Source organism: Drosophila arizonae, chromosome 4, assembly GCF_054131065.1.
Source record: "Drosophila arizonae isolate 15081-1271.41 chromosome 4, UAZ_ARI_1.0, whole genome shotgun sequence".
NCBI lineage: Eukaryota > Metazoa > Arthropoda > Insecta > Diptera > Drosophilidae > Drosophila > Drosophila arizonae.
In genome coordinates, this window is record NC_142924.1 from 19,369,212 (window position 1) to 19,390,181 (window position 20,970).

The 20,970-nt window shown below is 36.8% G+C and overlaps 2 protein-coding genes across 2 annotated transcripts in view; both read right to left on the reverse strand.

Moving 5' to 3' along the window:
* fz (frizzled class receptor) overlaps positions 1-20,970 on the reverse strand; it is a 123,287-nt gene that overhangs the window by 52,923 nt on the left and 49,394 nt on the right. Inside the window, exons 3-4 of the mRNA XM_018008676.2 lie at positions 17,194-17,388; positions 16,865-17,090 (exon numbers count right to left, since the gene is read on the reverse strand). Of these exons, the coding sequence (XP_017864165.1) occupies positions 16,865-17,090; positions 17,194-17,388 (421 nt within the window). The remainder of the gene's footprint in view (positions 1-16,864; positions 17,091-17,193; positions 17,389-20,970) is intronic.
* On the reverse strand, positions 501-1,105 carry LOC108614521 (uncharacterized). The gene has a single exon (XM_018008677.2). The coding sequence runs from the start codon at positions 999-1,001 to the stop codon at positions 717-719; it is 285 nt and encodes a 94-aa protein (XP_017864166.1). The 5' UTR covers positions 1,002-1,105; the 3' UTR covers positions 501-716.

The window sequence follows — 20,970 nt, forward strand, 5'->3', positions numbered from 1 at the left end:
CGCTGATTTCAGGCGTGGTTAGCAGGGGTTGTGCTCATTGTTCTTCATTATTGAGCTTAATTATTTAACTAATGTTACACGCACACACGCAAACATATATATATTTGTATATATGTATAAATATATTATTTAATTGCTAGTGCTTTTACTCGTCAACAAATGATAAGATATCTTGTATCTTTCTTAAATGCAACATGAGCAAAAGTTTCTGCGCATTTTATAATTTCGCAATAGGTAAACCTATTAACTTAACTTATTTTTAAGTATTTATTGCAATATTTGAAAGCTGAATACTCTAGTAAACTGCAATTATTTTGAATGCGTAATTTGTGTAATGGTCATAATTTTTATTTTTTTTATTTTTTTTTTTTTATTTTTTTTTTTTTACGCAAGATGGGGTTTATCTTACATTTCATTTTTCCTTTCAATGGATTATTTTATTGTTTATATTATTTTTTTCCCATATATGATTTAAATAAATATACATGTACTATAAAGTGTGTTATTTACTTATTTATTTATTTTATTTTATTTTATTTTTTTTACAATTAACAATGGAATAGTTTCACATTTCATATTTTTGTATATTTTTTTTTTTTTGAATAAATAAAATTCGTGTTTGTATATAAAATACTATATAAATTCACTTCACAGGCAGTTCACAATGGATAGAATGTATGGATGCATCTTTGACCCATTGCTCTTCATTTCAACATTTAGCAATGATGATGTGGTGGTCCGTGATGATGATGATGCTCAACGTGGCCATGATGATGATCATAGTGGCCATGATGATGATCATAGTGTCCATGATGCGGTGGGCCGTGATGATGATGGTGATGATGATCGTAGAACGGTGGCGGCGGTGGTCCATGATGATGATGATGATGGTGGTGGTGCGGCGGTGGTGGTCCATGGTGTCCGTGGTGCTGATGATGGTGTCCCAAGTGCAGGCCCAAGTGGATGCCAAAGAGACGATCGTCGTGATGTGGTGGCGGCATTGTATTCACTTTTAACTTCTTTGCAATTCCCTTTACTGTTAACTGAAGCTCTTAATTCCACGAGCTGAACAATTGTACTGTGCCCACTCCTAACAGCAATTGTCAATATATACCTGCAGACAAGTGTTGGCTGCCTATCTGATAACACTCGCAGGTGATGTACATGAATTGTTGGTTATCTTATCGGCCGGCCATTTCGCCTATTGTGAATCAATGTGAGTCATTGAGTTGTAAAAATAATAACACACTTCTCATCGCCTTTTGGGTTGGGCTAATCTGTGTTCCAGGTGAGTAAGTTTATTCCGGTCAGGGTACTTCCCTCCCGCCAATGTGAATAGCCATTTGCGGGAGACACAAAAGCAAAAAAAAAAAAAAAAAAAGCGTTGCCAACTAATCGCGATAAATAAATATATAAATAAATAAATCTGTTTACGCTTTTTCCGCAAGGCAAAAACGAGAAAAACGAATCAAGCTTCGGACAAAACTTACGGAAAAGGCGAAAGAAGCGAAAAGAGAGCAAAAATGGAAAACATGCCACAAAGTGTTGCAACTTTTTGTATGGCGGCGTGGAAAACTTTTTGGCATCTGCTAAAGGAGTAACGAAAAGGCGAGGTAAAGAGTCGGAAGTGTGAACGACTCAGTAATACCCTAAGATTCGTCATTAACGTCATTAATCGAATTCTTTATCATTCTCATTATTATGTTCACCATTATTATCTCTCATTATCATCCTCATAAACAATATCATTATCAGGTTTATAGTCTACTTCCTTATCTGTAGCATTATCATGATCTTAATGGTTATTATCATAAGGTGTGATAGCTTATCAACCATTGTCATGATCATCATGTATCATTATTAATATTGTATTTATTCTAATTAGTGTCATTCAAATATTATAAAAATCATTATTAAATATGCAAAAACGGAGGCTAGATATATGTCTAGATATATTCAGATATATATCTCAATCAAGTCATTTGCCCAAGAATATATATAAAACACTTCATAAAGACGGATTTTTTCCCATTTTTATAAACATTTACAAAACCTATTATGCTCTATTTATGCATTTTCAATGGGCTCAGGGTATAGTGAAAAAAATGTAGTATAAAAACTAAATGCATGAAGTCGCCGACAATAATTTCCGCCTGCATAGCTGGGTCGGGACAAAGGGAATGCCAGCCAGACTGGAAATGCTGTAAATACCGAAAGACCAACGCAAAAAGTGCGAAAAAAAAGAGGAATACAAAGCACGCGATACACAATCCATGCAGATGCAGACAGGCAGAAGGAAAGAGTGAACACTTTGTAGGAAGATTTAGCATCTGGCAGTGCTGGAGGGCTGAAGGAGTTGGGGTGGCGGAGGTGGCGGAGGTGGCGGAGGTGGGATAAAGTGAGGACGTTGTCATATCAAGTGCTTAGTGCGTGCGAGCGACGTTCTCATAGACTTAACAATAACTTTTCCTGGCTGAACCCTTCGTGGCGGCCGGAGAGAGGGCAGGAGGGCGGTCGGGCGAGCGAAAGCAACGGCGCAGATAAACTGCGTTAGAAGTTATAAAGCGATTAGACTGCGCGACGGGCTGGCAACTCCATTGGGAGGGCTGCAACGTGCGCCAGGACAAGTGCGAAAGCTGCAAAAAAAAAGAGTGGCAAACTTTTTGCTGTATCAATTTAATGCCTATTTAAAGTGTGAGTCGAACCCAATGGGAGCGATAATATCTGAGACACCCGGGGGAAATGGGAAATAGATGTCGCGCAATGCAGGTAATGCATAAATTTGATTTTATGGAAAGTACTTGACAAAGTTTCTTCTTTACCCAAAGCCAAGCTGGCTTATTAGCTGGCAAAGTGAAGAAAATTCAATTGGAAATTGAGTTTGCTGAAGAGTTGAAATTCGATTAAAAGACAGTGCGTAGTAGAAAGCAGAAAGAACTATGAAAATAAAAAAATAAATATATAATAAAATAAAATACTAATAATAATGATAAACTAACTAATATATAATATAATTTTGTATATTATCATTTTTTATAATAAATGTAGAATATTAATTATATATATTAAATATATATATATTTTACCCTGAGAGCTATTTACTCTGGTATAATTTCTTACGTTAATAAATACGAACTAATTATTATAATATTTACCTATATAGTAATATCATTTATTTAAATACGAATTAATTAATTTTAATATATATTGTCATAATATTTAATAATTCACAGAACTCCTTCATTCCTCAATCAGCTTAACAGCCTTTAACCGCCACCTGCCGCCAGACTTCCACAGCCTTAATGTGCTCAATTCAATCTAGCCAATTATGAGGAACAAATGCCTCAAATCCCATAAATTGTCGCTGTCGAGCAAAAACCAGAGCAGTTCAATCGACAATCGAAATCAAATACAATTCATACAATTCGGCCCCAAACGCTCTACGTAAATATGGCTAATTAATTAATATATCGACAACTGTTGAAAAAGTTGCTGTTGTTGTTGTTGTTGTTGTTGTCCAGGATTGAAATCATACGGGCCCTAGACTCCACTCAACTCAAATTAATTGAAAATGTCAAAAGTCAGCGCAATTATCGTAAATTATAAACACGCGTCCGGGGCTTATGTGGGGGGAGTTTGCGTCCGATTGCGAAGCCAAATCAAATCCAAATATTATTATTATTATTATTTTTATTACGTGAGTTGGCAAAAATAAAAGCAGCATTGCAACCCCTAACACTGAGGGTGGGTAATTTGTCAACGCATAATGAAATGTCAACAGAAAAATGCAAATACGAAAAAGAAAAAAAAAAACACCTTTATATATATACTTATCTATATACGATATGTATATATATAAATATATGTATATATGTGTGTATATTCGATGGAGTTAATTGGAAAGCTTTGCTTGGCTAGCCGGGGCCACATGACTCATGCAGAACAATCAGTGCAAATTTTATATGCAATTGAGGACAGACAGACGGACAGACCGAAAGAGTGGCAGGACCCTCGTCTGCTGTAACAAGCCATACAAAATGTTCAAAGCTCTTTTGCCGCAGCATCCTTGCCTGACTATGCAAAAATTTGTCGTCCAAATCCCATATAAAATTATTATGCTGCCATGGAGAAAGGGAGGGAAAGAGGGAGGTAGGGAGGTGGGTGGGTGGTTAGGTTTGGTGTGGGAGCTGCGAAAACTCGCTTATGACAATGCTTAAAGGCATTTTTTGGCCAGCATCAGCTAAAAAACCAGACAGCTATACCCCGACGGCGACAAGAGTCCGCCCGGACCATGTGCATATAAAGTCCAAATAAACTCAAGTTGTTGACAAAAGGGTTAAAGGCCATAATTGTGGCCAGAGTTCCGGCCCCAGCTGGGGGCAGTGCCCAATGTGTCCCGCCATCCCACCCTGCCCCCTGCCCCAACCATTAGACAACAGCATTTTTATTGAAAGTGTAAACATGACAGTCATCAAAATTATAAAGCCCAGCATTTGGTTGCTTGACAAAGTGGGACTGCAGCTGTTTCTCCTCCTGCGGGCAGCATCTTGCTCTCGGCTCCTGCTCGGTCTGCGCATATTTGTGTGGCACTTGAGTTAAATACAATGTGCCAAATGGGTTTCAAGTAGACGAAAGGCACTGCCTAGACTGCATTAATGCTAAGTGCGACACGGGCAATAAAAACTTTGTGACTTTGTGTGTGGAAACTGGGCAAGTCATAAAACACTATAAATAATTATGATGCGGACAAATATGTGTATAAGCACTTGATGTCAAAAAGACGAAACTGCAAAGCATTCGCCATAAAATTCTACTCCGGTTGAATTTCTGAATTCCGGAATTTTCAACAGCAAACCTCTTTGATTTGGCATTCGCAAATGAAATTGGAATTTCTTCTGTCTATCGCGTTACTAATTTGCTTAATTAAGTGCTCCGCCCACATTATCAATTTAGATAAAATCATCAAAAGCAAAAGGGGCTTTAGCTGAAATTGAGAGGGTGAGAGTCCCATTCAATTATCTATTCAACTCAGTCCCGGCATTACGATTTCCATTAGTCCGATAACAATAACTCAATCAGAGCGAAAAAATGGAGAAAGAGACTCTCCTCTTATATCTCGTCTATGACAAACTATAGATGACTCACCAAAAATAAGAGATACAAACCGCAGATGGCGAATCTTTTGTAAGGGCATCAGCAATCATTGTGTCCTAAGTAGATTGTGCGAGTCAAAAGCGTCGCTAAACAAACCCCCAAAGTCAAGCAAAATTCAAGACAGCCATATTTATTTTATAAAGCTAACAAATTTGCGCAAATTTTTTGTTTTGCACACTCAAATACAAAGAGGCCGAGGCATGCGTGCATATGAATGCGATCCCTAAGCCCGAGGACGAGCAGGAGCCGGAGGGCACAAAAGGCATCGCTCTGAGTGTTGTGTAGCTAACAAGCGGCCTACCCCGTTTCTGTTCTTTTAAGTGATTTCAACCCGGAAATGCCCATAAATCGATTTGGGGGTGGTCCTGTTCCATGCCCCTCCTCCGGCCACAGTCAGCACTCCTGCCATAACAGAGCCTAAGTCGAGGACATCTTGGCCGCACATGAGGGGCGTTCGCTTTATGGCCTAAATGAATGAATTGAAATGGGCGGCAAGTGTATCGACTTATGTATTGAGTTGAGCACAAGAATGTGATGCCACACTTGTCTCGGCAGTTATGCTGCCCTGCTCTGCCTCTCTCTCTCTCTCTCTCTTTCTCTCACTCTGACCCTGCACAATGCAAATAAAAGTTCATTACAAGCCAACGGCCAAGGCGCTTAAAACTTTTCCTAAATGTATCGAGGCTCGATCCCGATTCCCTTTTGAGCAGTGTTTACTGTACTGTATATATACTATATATATATAACTTACTCTTGCCCCGTTTTATGGTCAATGGCCCCGCTCTGTGACTCTGCTCGACTCTGTTGTGGGTGGCTGTCCGTCGTCAGTTCGTCGGGTCGTGTGTGCGGCACATGCGGCACATGCGGCAAACGGAAACGCCACATCCGTAGAGTCCGCACAGTCCGCACACAGTTCGACGGCGTGCCAAAGCAAAAGTCAATAAAATAAAATTCTAAAGCCAAAAAGGAAATAAATTAACAATAACCAATGATTTTACTTTGCTTTTTTCCCTGATTTCTTGATGCGTTTATAAGCATGACCATGATACGATGCTATCACACAATCCACAATTGTCGGATGTTGTACATAATTTGTCGCCGGCCATTCAACGGCCAAGGCGAAAGCAAAACCAGAAGTCCATCAATTTAGAAAGTTTTGTACAATTTCAAATAATTTCAAGTCAATTTGAATATGTGAAAAAAAAAAGATTTAAAAGTAAGACTCGATAGAAATATACTAAAAACATATTGGCATTTTATTTATATCCCTTTTTGATTTGAGTTGATTCTACAGTTTTCTACCTATAATTTTAGACAACAAAATATACTAAAAATACTAAATCTGTACCATTTTTGCTCGGCTCTTCTTTCTCACAATTTGCTTTCACTCAAGAACTTCTGCCTTACATCTCGCTCACTTGTTCAATTTCAATTAAAATTTTCCTTTCATGCACACACCGTAGCGTTCGTTCACCTTAACCTCAATTATGCTGTAACTTAACCTCACTTTCCTTTCAAACATCAACGTCATTGACCATTCGCCCGTCCATAACTTTTGCAATTTGTAATCAATTTAGTTGCACTTTTCATACATTTCATGCTACGTAATTAACCCACACACAATGCAGTCAGCAATCAGTTTGGTGTGGCAAAAACCTTAATTAACCCATTACCTTTTGTGCAGCAGGCAGCAGGTAGCAACGGCAGCGGCTAAAACAATTCAACGCGTCATGCAAAAATGCCAGGCGAAAAACTTTGAGCAGTTTTTCATGCCCGTAACATGCGAAAGGTGTTGGCCAGGCGCAAAAACTTTGCTCGTTTTCGGAAGTTGTGCCAATAAATTTCATTTTTTGTTTGTTTTTTTTTTTTTTTTTTTTTTGTTTGGACGAAGTGGGCTTAAACAAAAGCTCTGGCAAACTGCCGAGTGAGACTTCTCACCTAAGCTAATAATGAAAGCTGCAGCTGCAGCTGAAGAAAAAGTGTTTTAGTTCTCGTAATTAAGAAGAATTCGAATATTCTTTGAGGCTCGCCCAATTGAAATCGAGTAAAATCCCTAGCCCGCCAGCGATTTCAGCACTTTGCATAGTACAACATGCCACACCCCCTTTTATGCAAAAGAAAAAAGGCAATTTACACGCCCGAAACGAAAGGCAAAAAAAAAAAAAAAAGAAAAAAAAAAGAAAGAAACATGCCAAAAGATTCGCTGGCTTCGTCTCTCGCATTTTATCAAATTAGACAAAGGGGAGAAGTTTTCAGAGCAAAAGCCCTTTGACTGTCTTATAAGTGCTTGAGGCTTGCTTGGTTTGAGGCAATCAGGGGTTAAAGGTGCTGGCAGCGCCACGGGAAGTGCTTGAATTGCCCACATCGAAGGATAGGCCTCTACTCGATACGCGCATAAACCTGCCACACAGGGAAAAACGAACAAAAAAAGAAACCAAACACAAAGAAGAAGAAGAGATTTTAATGACAGCAACAACCGCTGCGCTTTATGGGCTTTATGTGAGATGCTCAGAAAGGCATTCAATGTGGGCGTGTTTATTGTCGCCAACGGCGGCAGGATATTAGAAATAAACAGCACAGCATGAGGCGCCACCAAGCAGCAAGCCGATAAGCCGCCTCCGCCACAGTCGCCGCTACAGCAACCGCCTCTCGTATGTCAGACAAATATCAAAATGTGGTAATAATTTGAGCGAGAATGTTCCCAAAATACATTTATGTGACTTTAATGTTCGATTCTATTAGAGCTCTAGCAGCTCTACAGTGCACGTATGTGAGGTTTTCTCAAGTCAAATTCAATTGTTTCATTAAATTCAATTCAATGTAAATTTAATATATGCTTCTCTTGGAGTTTTTTGTAGACTTTGTTAAATCTGTTATTATTATTTTTTTTTTTTAATAATAATATTACTACTATTGTACCACACGTAACTCTACTGCTACTCCTATTTCTAATACCTGCACTGCTACTATTTATATTGTACGTGCCTCTATTCTAATCTCTGTCACTTTGACTTAAACATCAACTTCTACTAATACTTTATTTCTACTACTATTCATCATGTTACCTTTCCTCCTACTACACTCGGTTCTATTCTCCTTAGACCTCTAGCGTCCAATCATTTAACTACATCTTAAAGCTGAGTAATTTTTCTGTATCGGACACTTACAGCTTGTTTTTAGCGACCTGCAGCACATTCATTAGTCTCTGTCTGTTCTGTTCGGGGCTCTTAGATGTAGCATCATTAACATTGCTTTTCACACTTTGCGGCATTGTTTCCTTCTGGTCATTGGCCTGGTCTGTCCGGGTCGCAGCTTACGGTTGGGTCTCTTGCTCTTGGGGCGCATTTAACAAAAACCAAAATAATAATAAGAAGAAGAAGCAGAAGTGTAGCGCGAAAAACCTTTCTGTCATTTGCCTAGGTCTGAGTTCTTTACATTCTTTTTTTTCGCGCTCTCTCAAATTATATTAATTTGAATTAATGAATTTAATTGCCACTAATTAGTGGACACCCAGTGCCGACATCTTGAGACCCTCCTAATGATAGCAACCGCTATTCGAAAATCTCTTTTTGTTCAATATAATTATTGTGGATGCCAAAATTTGTGATGTTCAATCAAGGTTGGAGCTCAATGGCAGCTGCCACAAATAACTTAAGTAAACAATTATGGAAACTTATTAAAAATATAGCCCAGGGCAAAAGACTAATTAAAGTAAAATGAATAGAAGACACTCTATTATATTCTTCGAGAAAAAAGTATGTAAGTGGAAATGGGTCGCTGTTCGTTTTACTATTAATATTTTAACTGCTACGCTTACTTCATTTAATAATAATACTACTACTACTATTGCTACTAAAACTACTGTTATTACTACTAGTAATATTAGTGGTACTTTTAATACAACCACTAGCACTACTCCTATACTACTTTTCTTCTCTAAGCTCTTCCAACTACTTTTTACTTTTACTACTACTATTTCTACTACTTTTTGTAAAACTCTTTCTACTACTTCTTTTCTACTTCTTTTACTCTACTTAGTACATTGTATTACTTATAACAACTTCTCTTCTCATTACTCTTCCTACTACTTTTTACTATCTCTACTACTATTGCTTCTTCGCTTTTAAAACATCTGATACTCCTCTTACTCGTACTACTACTTGTATGTCTACTTCCAATATAAGGTACGTTTACTACTACTTTTATAATTCTACAACTACATCAACTATTTCAATATATTCCTACTACTATTGCAAGACCAGCTTTAGTTATCAATATTAAATTCCATATATTATCGATCATCATATTCCACATCCAATTTGACCCTTTTACTAGATGTTTACATCTACTATTTCATACATACAAATGTATCATGCTTTAAATTCGACTACTATACTCATACTTCTACTCCTGTCATTCCATTTACTTCTTAAATTAATATTCATGTATTCAATAATATATTCAATAAATATAAAACACAATTCAATTTGATTTCATTTTCAACAAATAATGGAATATCAGTATTTGCACAAACAAATTGGCAACAGTCTCCCAAATCAGGAATGAAACACTTTCTGCAGCACATAGCCACAGACTTCACTCAATGCCTTTGTCTAAAACAAACATATGAAATTGTAATCAAACAAATAATCTGCAAGAGGAAAAAAGCTATGAAAAAATTCATGTAGATACAGAAGCCGCACAAAGGTGGACCTAAAAAAAGCCATACAAAAGTGCTCCGCAATATTGACTATAGTCGAACTGCAGATGCTCTAACCACATCGAATTTAGATATGCGTATAGAAGCATTTAGCTTTAACATGAATACCCTTATGCAGAGTGTTAGACAAGAGGCAAATTGTAGCGACAACAATGTCAACGACAACAGCAGCAGCAGCAGCACTAATGACAACAGCAACAACAACAAAAGCTAGTTTGTTTGAAAACTGAAGCTGAAACTGAAACTGAACAGAAGCCACGCCAATCGCAACATCTAGCCGTGTGTACCGCATGTAGCCAAGTGTAGCTACAACATTGCTGTATCTCAAACTGCGTATCTGTTGCTGTTGTTGCTGCTGCTGCTGTTGTTGCTGCTGCTGCTGGCAACTCACGCACGCTTCACGCTTTTTGTTGTCGCCAGTCGTCGCAGTCGTTGGCAGCCATTTTAGCTACCGGTTTTACGCGTCAAAGTGCGCGTAACTTTTGCCGCATGCCACGGCGCATATTGTGGCTGCTGCTGTTGTTGTTGTTGTTGCTGCCACTGTTAGCTGAAGTTGCTGCAATTGTTGCTGTTGCTGCTGCTGTTGTTGTTGTCCTGCTTGTTGGTCAAGAGCTCTTGGCCAACTGGCAACTTTGTTAATTTTGCCCTTTTGTTTGAGTTTCAATTTTGCTTTTGCTCTAGAGAATTTAGTTTTTTTTTTTTTTTAACTTCAAATCCGACAATATGGTCAGTCTATAAGTGCTTCGTATGGTCACTCTAAATTTACTAAAATTGATAAATTAAGCTTGACTATTTGCAAAATTTCAAATACTATTATTATTATATAGCCATAGATCGAGTTTTGTTAAAAAGATATATTAGCTATTTATTTATGATTTATTCTATATAAATAATGTGTGAGTATATTATATAAAAGTAGATTTTAGATTGTCTATTAAATATTTGAACTTCATATTTAATTTTTTTTTTTTTTTTTTTTTTTTTTTGTATTTTAGTTCTATTATTTAATATATATTAATTAAATTAATTTTTTAGATGGTTTGTATAAAAAAAAATAATTATATTTCTTCAATTTAAAAATGTGTATTAAATAAATGTATATTTAATAAATTTTCTAAAATTATTAATATTTATAAAAATATTAATATAATGATTATAACACCTAATAAGTTGTTAGATTTTTTTAAAAATATTTTAAACAATTAGTATGTTTTACTAAACTATAAAAATTTTTAACTTCTTTTAATAAATTTTCTAAGATTATTAGCTTATAAAAATATAAAAATAATTATTATTATATTCATTATATAATAAGTTGTTAGATTTGTTGTATAATTTAAAATATTAGTATTTTTTTATTTTTTTAACTTTAAATAGTTCTAACTAATTTATATATGTATATTTTGTTTTCTATTTATTTATAAAACTCTCCATCGTGAATCCCTCAAAGTACTGTCTATTATCCATTGCGTTATTTATTTACCTTCCCATACGTCACTTGTTCAGCTATTCATATCTATTTTTCCCCTATGCAGCCACGAACACTTTGCAGTTAGTGAGGTGCCGGAGGAGTAGGAGCAGGAGCAGGTTTCTTGCTCAATCGTTCTGCGAAATAGTCATGTAGTATGTGACCTGCATGTGCCATGTGCCATGTGCCTCCAGCTCCTGCTGCTCCTTTGTTTTGCGATTCGTCTGGCATTTCATTACATTCGCTTGCTCTGTCTCTCGCTTATTGCGAAATTCATTCATTTGCTTTGCCATCGTGCAGAAGATTACTTCGAAATTGTACGGGAAAAGCGTTTGTGAAATTCTCAGCTTTCAGCATTATATTTGCTCCGATTATTAGATTTTCGAGCAGCAGGGATATTTTGTGCGCGCCTTTTGAGCCATTTCCTGCTAACAAAGTGCTGCCTAGCAAATTTTTGCTGACGCAATGCATTAGTGCAGCTGATCTTGGCTCCAGCTACTGTCGAATTGCCCAGCCCCGCCACATCATAAATCATTCATATGCAGCTTTTTTTTTTATGCCACTCAATAAGTCGTCGTCGTCGTCGTTGAGCTGCCCGCTCGCCAAATGCAATGCCAGACTTCAGCCAAGTCCCAGAAGTCGCCTTGCAACTGGCCAGGCCTCGGATAAATTATGTTAATTCCATAGCTGCTAGTCGGTTATATTATTTTCCAGCTCTCTTACTCTCTCTCTCGCTCCCTCACTCTCTCTCTTTCCCTCTCCCTCTGCTCTATGACAAATGAAGGAAAACGTACAAGCGAAAGAACTGGTAAGTACAGCTCCGAGATACCCTAGGCAAACAGCGCAGAATATATTAAATTACAATTCTTTTATGGAGCACACTCATGCATACTCCCTCTTCAGTATTTGCCTACAGGGTATACGCAGCCCTGGCAAAGAGACAACTCAAACTGGAGCACGACTTTGTCTTGCAGCATATAAATTGCAAAAGCGCAACAAATTGTTAATTTTCTTTTCTTTCATTGGCTATAGAGGAAAAACCTCTGTTCCGCTCTCCTCTCTCTTTCTCTCTTTGTCTGTCTCACTTTCAGTCACATTCATTCGTCTCTGCGTCTTGTTGTTAATTTACATATTTTTGTGTCACAGATGGATTTATATTTCTTTCGTCTTTTTAACAAGCGTAAAAGGCAAAAGACGGAGCATAAAATAATAAAATTGTTAAGAACTTGAAATCCAACTGTTGACCAGGCTTACTGCGGCTGGATATTTACTTAAAATGCCTTAAGCTTATTTTCGTACATAATTTGACTAAATATATTTTTAATACGTTTAACAGACTTTACGGTAGATCCTGTTGAAAACTAATCCAAGAGCTGAGTGCAGGTATCGAACATTGTTTGACATACAGATTGTCATTTAGCATAAATTAAATATTAGCATTTTGCATTGAAATCTCTGTGTGTGAGAGGTAGCGAGAGATAGTGAGAATATACATTTATGCAGGTGATTCATAGGCCTTTGCCTCTGTTCCAAAATGGCAAATCCATCAAATGAGCTGCCAACGCGTTGCACAGTCAATACAAATTGATGTGTCCCCAGCTCAGGCTCTGTCTGGCCATAACGTTTATTTACTTAACCAAAAGTGCTGGCAAGAGAAAGGTAGAGCGTGTGTGTGAGAGAGAGAGAGAGAGAGTTCGTATCTGTGAGCATTATTCAATGTTTGCTGCGAACGTGCGCAAATTACAAATTCAATGCACGTAACCAAAGGCGGCGAGGCTTTAGGCAAAGTTGGTAGTAGCTCGAAGATGGTAGCTGCTGGGCTGACTGACTACCGGCTGGCTGCTAACTGTTGGCTGGCACTGTTTACGGAACGCCATCATCGTCGCCTCTTGGGCAACGGCAACGGCAACGGCAACAGCTCTCAACCAGCTGACGACACATTAAAATAATGTATTTTTAAATTTAACATTAATTGTCGCTGAATGGTTTCTGAATGGGCTGCCTTTGCCTTTTACCGTTACGTTGTATCTGTCTCTCTCTCTCTCTCTCTCACTTGTGTGTCTCTTAAGGAGTGCCAAAGACATTTATCGCCCGCAACCCCCTTTGCAGCCCACTGTGCCCTGTGCATTAAGTCATTGGCAAAAGATTTTCATAAATCGTTTCAGCTCGTTGTTAATGTTTTCCATCTTTTATTTTTTAATTTTTTTTTTTTTTTTTTTTTTTTCTTCTCTTTCGTATATTGCGAAAATATGTTTTTTATGGCTTTTGCCATTTTGCATGCATTAGCGACTCTCTGCATTGCTATATGAGTAGTGTAATGTGGGCTGCGATAAGAGGGGGCGTGGCAGGAAAGCCTGTTTAAGTGGAAACATTTGATTGTATTTGCACAGCACTTGCGAAATTGCTGTGAGCTCGTTTTTTTTTTTTTTTTTAGGCATTCGTATATGTGCATATCCACAAAGATGAGAAATATAATATAATGCAAAGGTATTTGCAAAATGAAAGCCGGATAAATATGGGTATTAATTTTCCATTACGAAATGGATTCATATTTCATGCGAAAGTTGTCATAATGTATAATTGTATATGGATATTTGAAAAACTTAATCCTTCCCTGTATATCACTTGAAAATAAATATTGTATATATATTATATAAATAATTATTATTATTACAAATATCAATTGAAAAGTAATGGAAAACCATTAACTATTATTTTGGTGTTATTTACAATGACAGCAGATAAGACTGAGCTGTCTGAATTAATTATGCATAAATATGATTATTATGATATGATAATTTTTTTCATATCTTAATCCTAATACCATAAAATTAACAATTATCCAATAATTATTATTTTCATTCCAATTTATGTTGTAAATATTGTGGAATGCTGAGTTAACAATAATACATTTATTATTAGCACAACGTTGATTAACTTATTCCTACACTTGCTATTACTTGCGAGTATAAATATATGCGAGTATAAATTATGATTAATACTTGACATTAATAATTATGCAAATATTTACCACACAGAGTAGAAGAGAAGCTCTGCACGACTGCCCACAAGAAAACTAGAAATAGGACTGAATAGGTCTGACAGCTATCATGCCTTTATATAGATCTGGCATCCCGCAATCAAAATTAAACTCACTTCCAAAGTCTTTCTCTGAGTTAGTTTTTACACACGATTCGACTAAGTGAGAGCTAAGTGTACACTCTGCGAGTCAAAGAATTTTATATAGAGCTCAATGCAGCTGCTCTATAAATTAGTTTCAAGGTCAGACAGTCAAATTTTGATCTCTAATCATAGAGACTAATCGAGAGGCAAAATGAGGCTTTTCTTTATTATCTAAATCGACAATATATATACTATAAATAATATTTCCCACGCACCTCTCCCTCTGCCTATAAAAAAGGCCACTCCTAGCAGCAATATTCAATAACAAATCACTCAAAGACAGCAAACAATTTTAAATAAATGAAAAATGTAAAAATATACATAATGCTTTCTCTGTTCCACATTGCCCACCCAAATACCATTTTCAATATCAGCAATTCTACTTCTACCTATTAAATGCAACTAATTGCCCTCAGTTAAAGAGCGGAACTCATTCGTGAATTAGAGCCTTAGCAATGCGCTCAGTTTAAGTTGGCTTTGCGAGTAGTTCTCGTCCCGTTGCCAATTCCATCAGCATTGATGGCAATTATCGGGTGTTAAGCCGGTGCCAAATGCTCGCTCACTTTACATTCGACAGTTACAGCGGATAGGCAGGCAGGCAGGCAGGCAGTTAATGTTCAATATATTTGGCCGTAAGTGGGCATTCAGAAGCAGCAGCCCAGAGTGCTCTCCATTTTCATTGGATTTGCCTAACAAGCCATAATCATGTGGTGTGCTGTATTTAATTACTGCCCGAATACGCATTCGCATTGGAAATTAACAAGGGATAAGAGCATTGGGAGGAGGAGGCGGTTATACATATATATATCTGTGTGTCTGTGTGTGGGGCATCAGCTTCAGCTTCTGTTTCAGCAGCCACAACGACATCTTCTCAGCTGCGCTAAATTCTAATGCGCCCAAATGCCAAACACAATTGAGTCATTAAGCCGCAATCTAATTAAGACCAAAAATGTGAACGGCTCTCCAGGAAAAATAATAAAAAACATAAGCAAAAGCTAAGAGCAAGCAGGCAGCCGCTAAGCAACGATGCTCGAGTTACTCTGTCCGCCTTGGCCCCACAGAATCAGCTAGCTAAAAGGTAAGCACATAAAAAATAGATATATATTTGGCTTTTTTACGGCACTTTAACGTGACCATTTTAGCAACCATTTTGTTTTACATTTCTTGGGCAAGATTTATTTCGTGTCGGCTTTCGACCACGTAGGTCATTAAATTGCTTAGAAATCGCGGACATCAACTTTCCGGCTGCTCAGCTCGTTTTTAAATGAACCACAAAATGACTGTGAAACGGGCGGCACGCACCGTCTGCTAAGTCCAAGTACGATGGGATAAAAACTTCAATTTATGAAAAAAAAAAAACAAATTATTTTAACGAAATGATTTTTTTTTTTTTTTTTTTGAATTGACGTGTAAATATGACTAAATAAATAAATTAAAATAAACAAAATTTTAAAAATGTTAGTAAATGATATAAAGTAATAAATTTAAATTAAAGTTAAATAGTAATAAAATTATAAAAACAAAATAATTAAAAAACCATAATATTTTACTAAATAACATAAAATAAGTAAATATAAATTAAAGATAATAAAAAAGTTTGATAAATAATAATAATAAATAACATTTATTATAAATAACTATTAATATAAAAACTTAATTCATAAATAAATAAAAATAAAAAATAGTAAATAAAATAGAAATGAAAAAAAAAATTATTATTAATTGATTACAAAATAATTTGTGTTGAATTTCTATTCATAATCATATTGATTATTTTGAGATGTTAATAAAAAATTATTCATAAATATTATATATAAAATGCATACTATTACAGAACACATTAAAAAATATTATCATAATATAAAGCGTACTTTTTAATATTTTCATAATAAAGTTTGGAGTACTTTTTCGATTTCTTAAATCTTCTCAAAATTTTGTTTACTATTTTCTCATTTTCAGCCATTAATTTTGCTGCTCTTAAGGTTCTTTTGGTTTGTATTTCGGGGCTTTGCAGCATCGAAACAGATACAGTTAATGCCACAAAATGATGTCTAATGACGGTTTCGTCTTACATGATGAGCACTGAATGACGGCTGGCGCTGTTGCTGGCGCTGTTGCTGTGGTTAAAGCGGGGACCGCATTGCCTTTGGGGCTTAGTTAGTTTGTGTATCTACTATTAAGTGCTGGTAATTTATAATATGCCTCAAGTGGACTACGCAGGTTAAAGTTCAATGTCGTTTCCCTACTCGTCGCCTTCCGGTAACTCGATAGCTGTCTCGCTCTTGCTCGCGCTATTTGTCTTATGAGATTAATAATAAGCCAATGGATGACGCACTTACCTTCAACTTTGGCCAGGGCCAGCACGGATATGGTTTGAAGTGCGGGCACCGCCCAGGCAACCAAATGGAATAAATGAGATTTATTTTCAATTGCCTCGTGGCCCCATTTAAGTCCGGCGGCCAGGAACCACGCAAAAGCCAAACATGACCACCAGGCAAAGGCGGCCATGCAACAGAAATACAATGCCATGAATAAAACCGTGCAGGAGGTTGTCTGCCGATGACCCTGTAGGCGAGTGAGCAAGAGTGAGGGAGCGAGAGAGAGGGAGGAGGATAGAAGAAATTTGGTTAATAAAAAATGAAATTCATTTCACCTGCTCCACACTTACCTGCGTTATGGTGGACATCATCTGCAGCCGTCCCAGCTTCACTGGCGGCGGAAATGGCTCACGACACGACACCGAATCGCCCGCACCCAATCCGGCCACATAGGCACAGCCGACGACCAGATAGCAGACGGCCAGAAAGACAATCGCCCGCTCGGGATAGCGAAAGCGGGACGAGTCTATCAGAAAGGTGAGCACCTGTCCGGTAAAATGAAGAGAATTAAATAAACATATTAATTTTGAGTTTTACAATTAATTCACTTGGCAATTATATGAATATATGCAAGAGAAGATGCCGCTGCGTTCATTTGATTGCCAACGGACTTAAAAATACATTAGGCAGGGGCAGGGACAGGAGCAGGGGAAAGAGCTGAAGGGAGAAGGGCGAGTTGAGGCTGTGCCTGTATCTTAAGACTTGGTCATTAGGCACTACACATTAGCTGATTGTTGTGCAATTTATTTGATCTGAGCTCATTTGGCGCTCATGTTTCTGGCTAAACGAGTTGGCCCTAATAAGACTACAGCCAAGTCCTTGGGTAGCCCAGGCATTTATATACAAAGTAGAGCTGGTATATACATATATATTTAATAATGCTATAAGGCTTAATTTCGCATCGAGTAGAGAGCTGCACACACTCACACAATTGCCAGACAATTCGTAGGGCTTTAAAGGCCATTTCCAATTAAATGGCTCAACCACATTGACGAGCCACCACAATAGGCAACTCAACTCATTCAACTCACCCGCTCACCCACACACACACACACACACACACACACACACACACACACACACACACACAATTCAACACCATAAGCTCCCCATAAACTAGAGCTGGATAACTCTCAACTCTCCCATCAGGCGAGGCTCCAGCTGTAGCTTCTCCAGCTCTCTGGCTTTTGCCAGCTAATTACGCACAATTTAAATGAATTCATTACCATTGAACTAAGCCTCGGCTGAGCCTTAAATCTTTTGGCTCTTGTCTCTTGTCTCTTGCTTCTTGCCCCTGTAACGTGCCTAATCAGTGCCCTCCAAGCAAAGCCATATAATTTGATCATTACAAAACTATCAGTGAAGCTCTGCAGCTCTACAGCTCTGCTCTGCAGTTGTTTGCCATTGCATAATGTGTTGCTATTATTATTACAGCCAAGAAACATTTGAATTATTCATAGATGTGTAACACCCGACCCAATTGTCGCTAGGCGCAACTTCTTATTTGTATGAATTTTCTAGGTTTCACATGTGTTGAGTTACCATAGGGTATATGGGGTGTATGTGTGTTATGTGTGGAATATATGAAGTTGCAGAAAACGTGTCTATGATGAAGGTTGACTACTTCGAAGTACTTGAGTAAGGCTTTAAAGCCTGAGTTTAGCTTCGGCTGATACTCATTCTATAAAAAATGCGTCTAACATAAATTGTTTATGTATATGAATGCTATGGCATAAGGGCATACGTTTGGTTAGTTGATGGAGCGTATATACTATATAATCTTACTTAAATATCTTAATGTTATAAAGATATAGAATATGTTTATTTCTTATAAAGTCGAACTTTAGCAATGGGAACATCCTCTTTAAAGTAACATAAATATCAATCATTAATATTTCAGCATAAATCATATAAAGTTCTTAATTATAATCTGTAAATTCATTTCATCAATGGATCAGCTCTTTATTTATATACAAGATTTCAGTTGAGACTTATATCAGCAATTTATTTATTATTTTTAAATTTTTAGACTGAATAGTTGATTATGAAGTTTTATAATTTCGCTAAAAATTTATTGTTTACATAAAATAATAAATTCGTTCAAAGTTAGAAATTAGTATATAGCTAATATATAATAAGCCCATAATAACTAAGTCCAACTAAATTTATGAAGTAATTGAATTACTAAAATTCGTATTTTAAATTCCCTTTTCAATTAAAAACTTAAACTAGAATTTAAATTAAGCTTAAAATTTTCTTAAATATTTAATAATACATCATTTACCCATTACACAATAACTAAAGCACATCTAAGCTCCGCCTCTCTTCAATTACAGGGCATCGCCTGGTTCTAGCTCTTCTCTTCATAAGCTAACGCTCTTCTGTCTTAGCTTATAGTTCTGCCATGCCTATGTCTAATTCCCGCCAACGTCTTAACGTCTGGCTCATTTACATGTAAAATTTATGCCTGAGATTTGGGGAGCGCGCCCGCGCGTATTGCTTTGGCTGCCTAAGAGTGTGTGTGTGAGTCTATCTGTGTATGGGGGAGTTTTTGTAACGCATTTGTTGACATACGCAGGGTATATAAAAATAAGTAGGAAAAAAAACAGTCACACACGCAGACAGACAACAAAATTGAATTGAATTGTTTATTTATGCCAAACAATTCAGGGAAAGGATTGCTCCAACACAGGTCCCGCAAAAGGCAAGGGTTACGCGACGTCTATTTCAGATGCTTGCTCTGCCATTTCAAGATTACATATATATACTATATACTATATACAGATGTATGGTAGTATATGTATACCTCACACTCTGCACAGCAATTTGTTATGCCACGCATGCTGTTCATTTGTAGTGAGGGGCGTAGGGCGTGGTCGCTTGTAGGTGTGACTGCTGAAATTGTAGCTACAAATGAAGTGAAATAAGCAAAGGCAATGGCAATGGCAAGCCAAAGCCAACCAACAGTCGGAAACAGTCATCAGAGCAGCAGCGCCCCCTTGGTACTACTCCAGAGCTACAGCTCCCCCAATCTAGCCATCTCTTTACCCAACTCTATCTCTATCTCTATCGCCAGCTCTATCTCCATCTCTGGCAAACGACTAAGCCAAAAATTATGCGTTACTCGAGCTCCAGCGCTTGGCTCTTGTTGTCATCTCATCGTCGTGATGGGCGTGGGCAGCGCTTTGATAAACACGGGGCGTAGTTACTCAGTTTCCGGCAGACATTTAACTACGCTCATGATATGAGTAGCAACCAAGGAAGTTCACTTGTGAAGAGGTAGCAAAAGCTCAACAGCGCACTTGAATGCAAAATTTCGTTTTTGGGTAAATTTTAAAAAGATGCTTAGAAGTTTTTGGAGGTTAAATTCTTGTTCTATACATTAATTTGGGAAAATAACATCAATTCCTTGACGTCTTGTTTGTTAAAATATATTTATATACATAATTGGAGCATATTTTTAATAATATAAATAATTAAATGAAAATATCTATCACATAAATAAGATCCAACATAAATCAAATGTTATTTTTTCTCGAAAATTAATTTAAGTTTGATTAAACGTTTTATTGACAGTTATTATTTTATTTACTTAATTATAAGATGTGAGAGTCAATAAAAAATTTAAAAAATATTAAAATAATTTTGTATATTTACTATATATTTTTTATACCCATAGGTAGGTAATAATACTTAGTTTTTGATCTATTTTACACTTGGCTTTAACTATATATCTCAAACTTATTTTATACACAATTTTAACTGTATTTCTAGGGTAATATTAAATGCATAAAATTAATGTCAAATTTATTGTTAATAACAACCAATCCTTAAGAACTAAACTATTCAAAGCAAGCTCAACATATAAAACAATGTCAAAGCTCTAAGCTTCCAAACTGTCAGCGCTGACAAGTCTATTCGTAATCTTATCTAGTTTTGTGCCAAACTAGACGGCTAACACACCTTTGATCATACTATTAGCATTTAAATAATGCTAAATATATTAATTAGCATTTGGGTCATATAGTTTCATAAAAACTAATTTGTATTAGGCGTCAGAGCTCTAG

Coding starts and splice junctions, on each gene's coding strand:
- LOC108614521 (XM_018008677.2), bottom strand. CDS start 1,001: ATGCCGCCACCACATCACGACGATCGTCTCTTTGGCATCCACTTGGGC.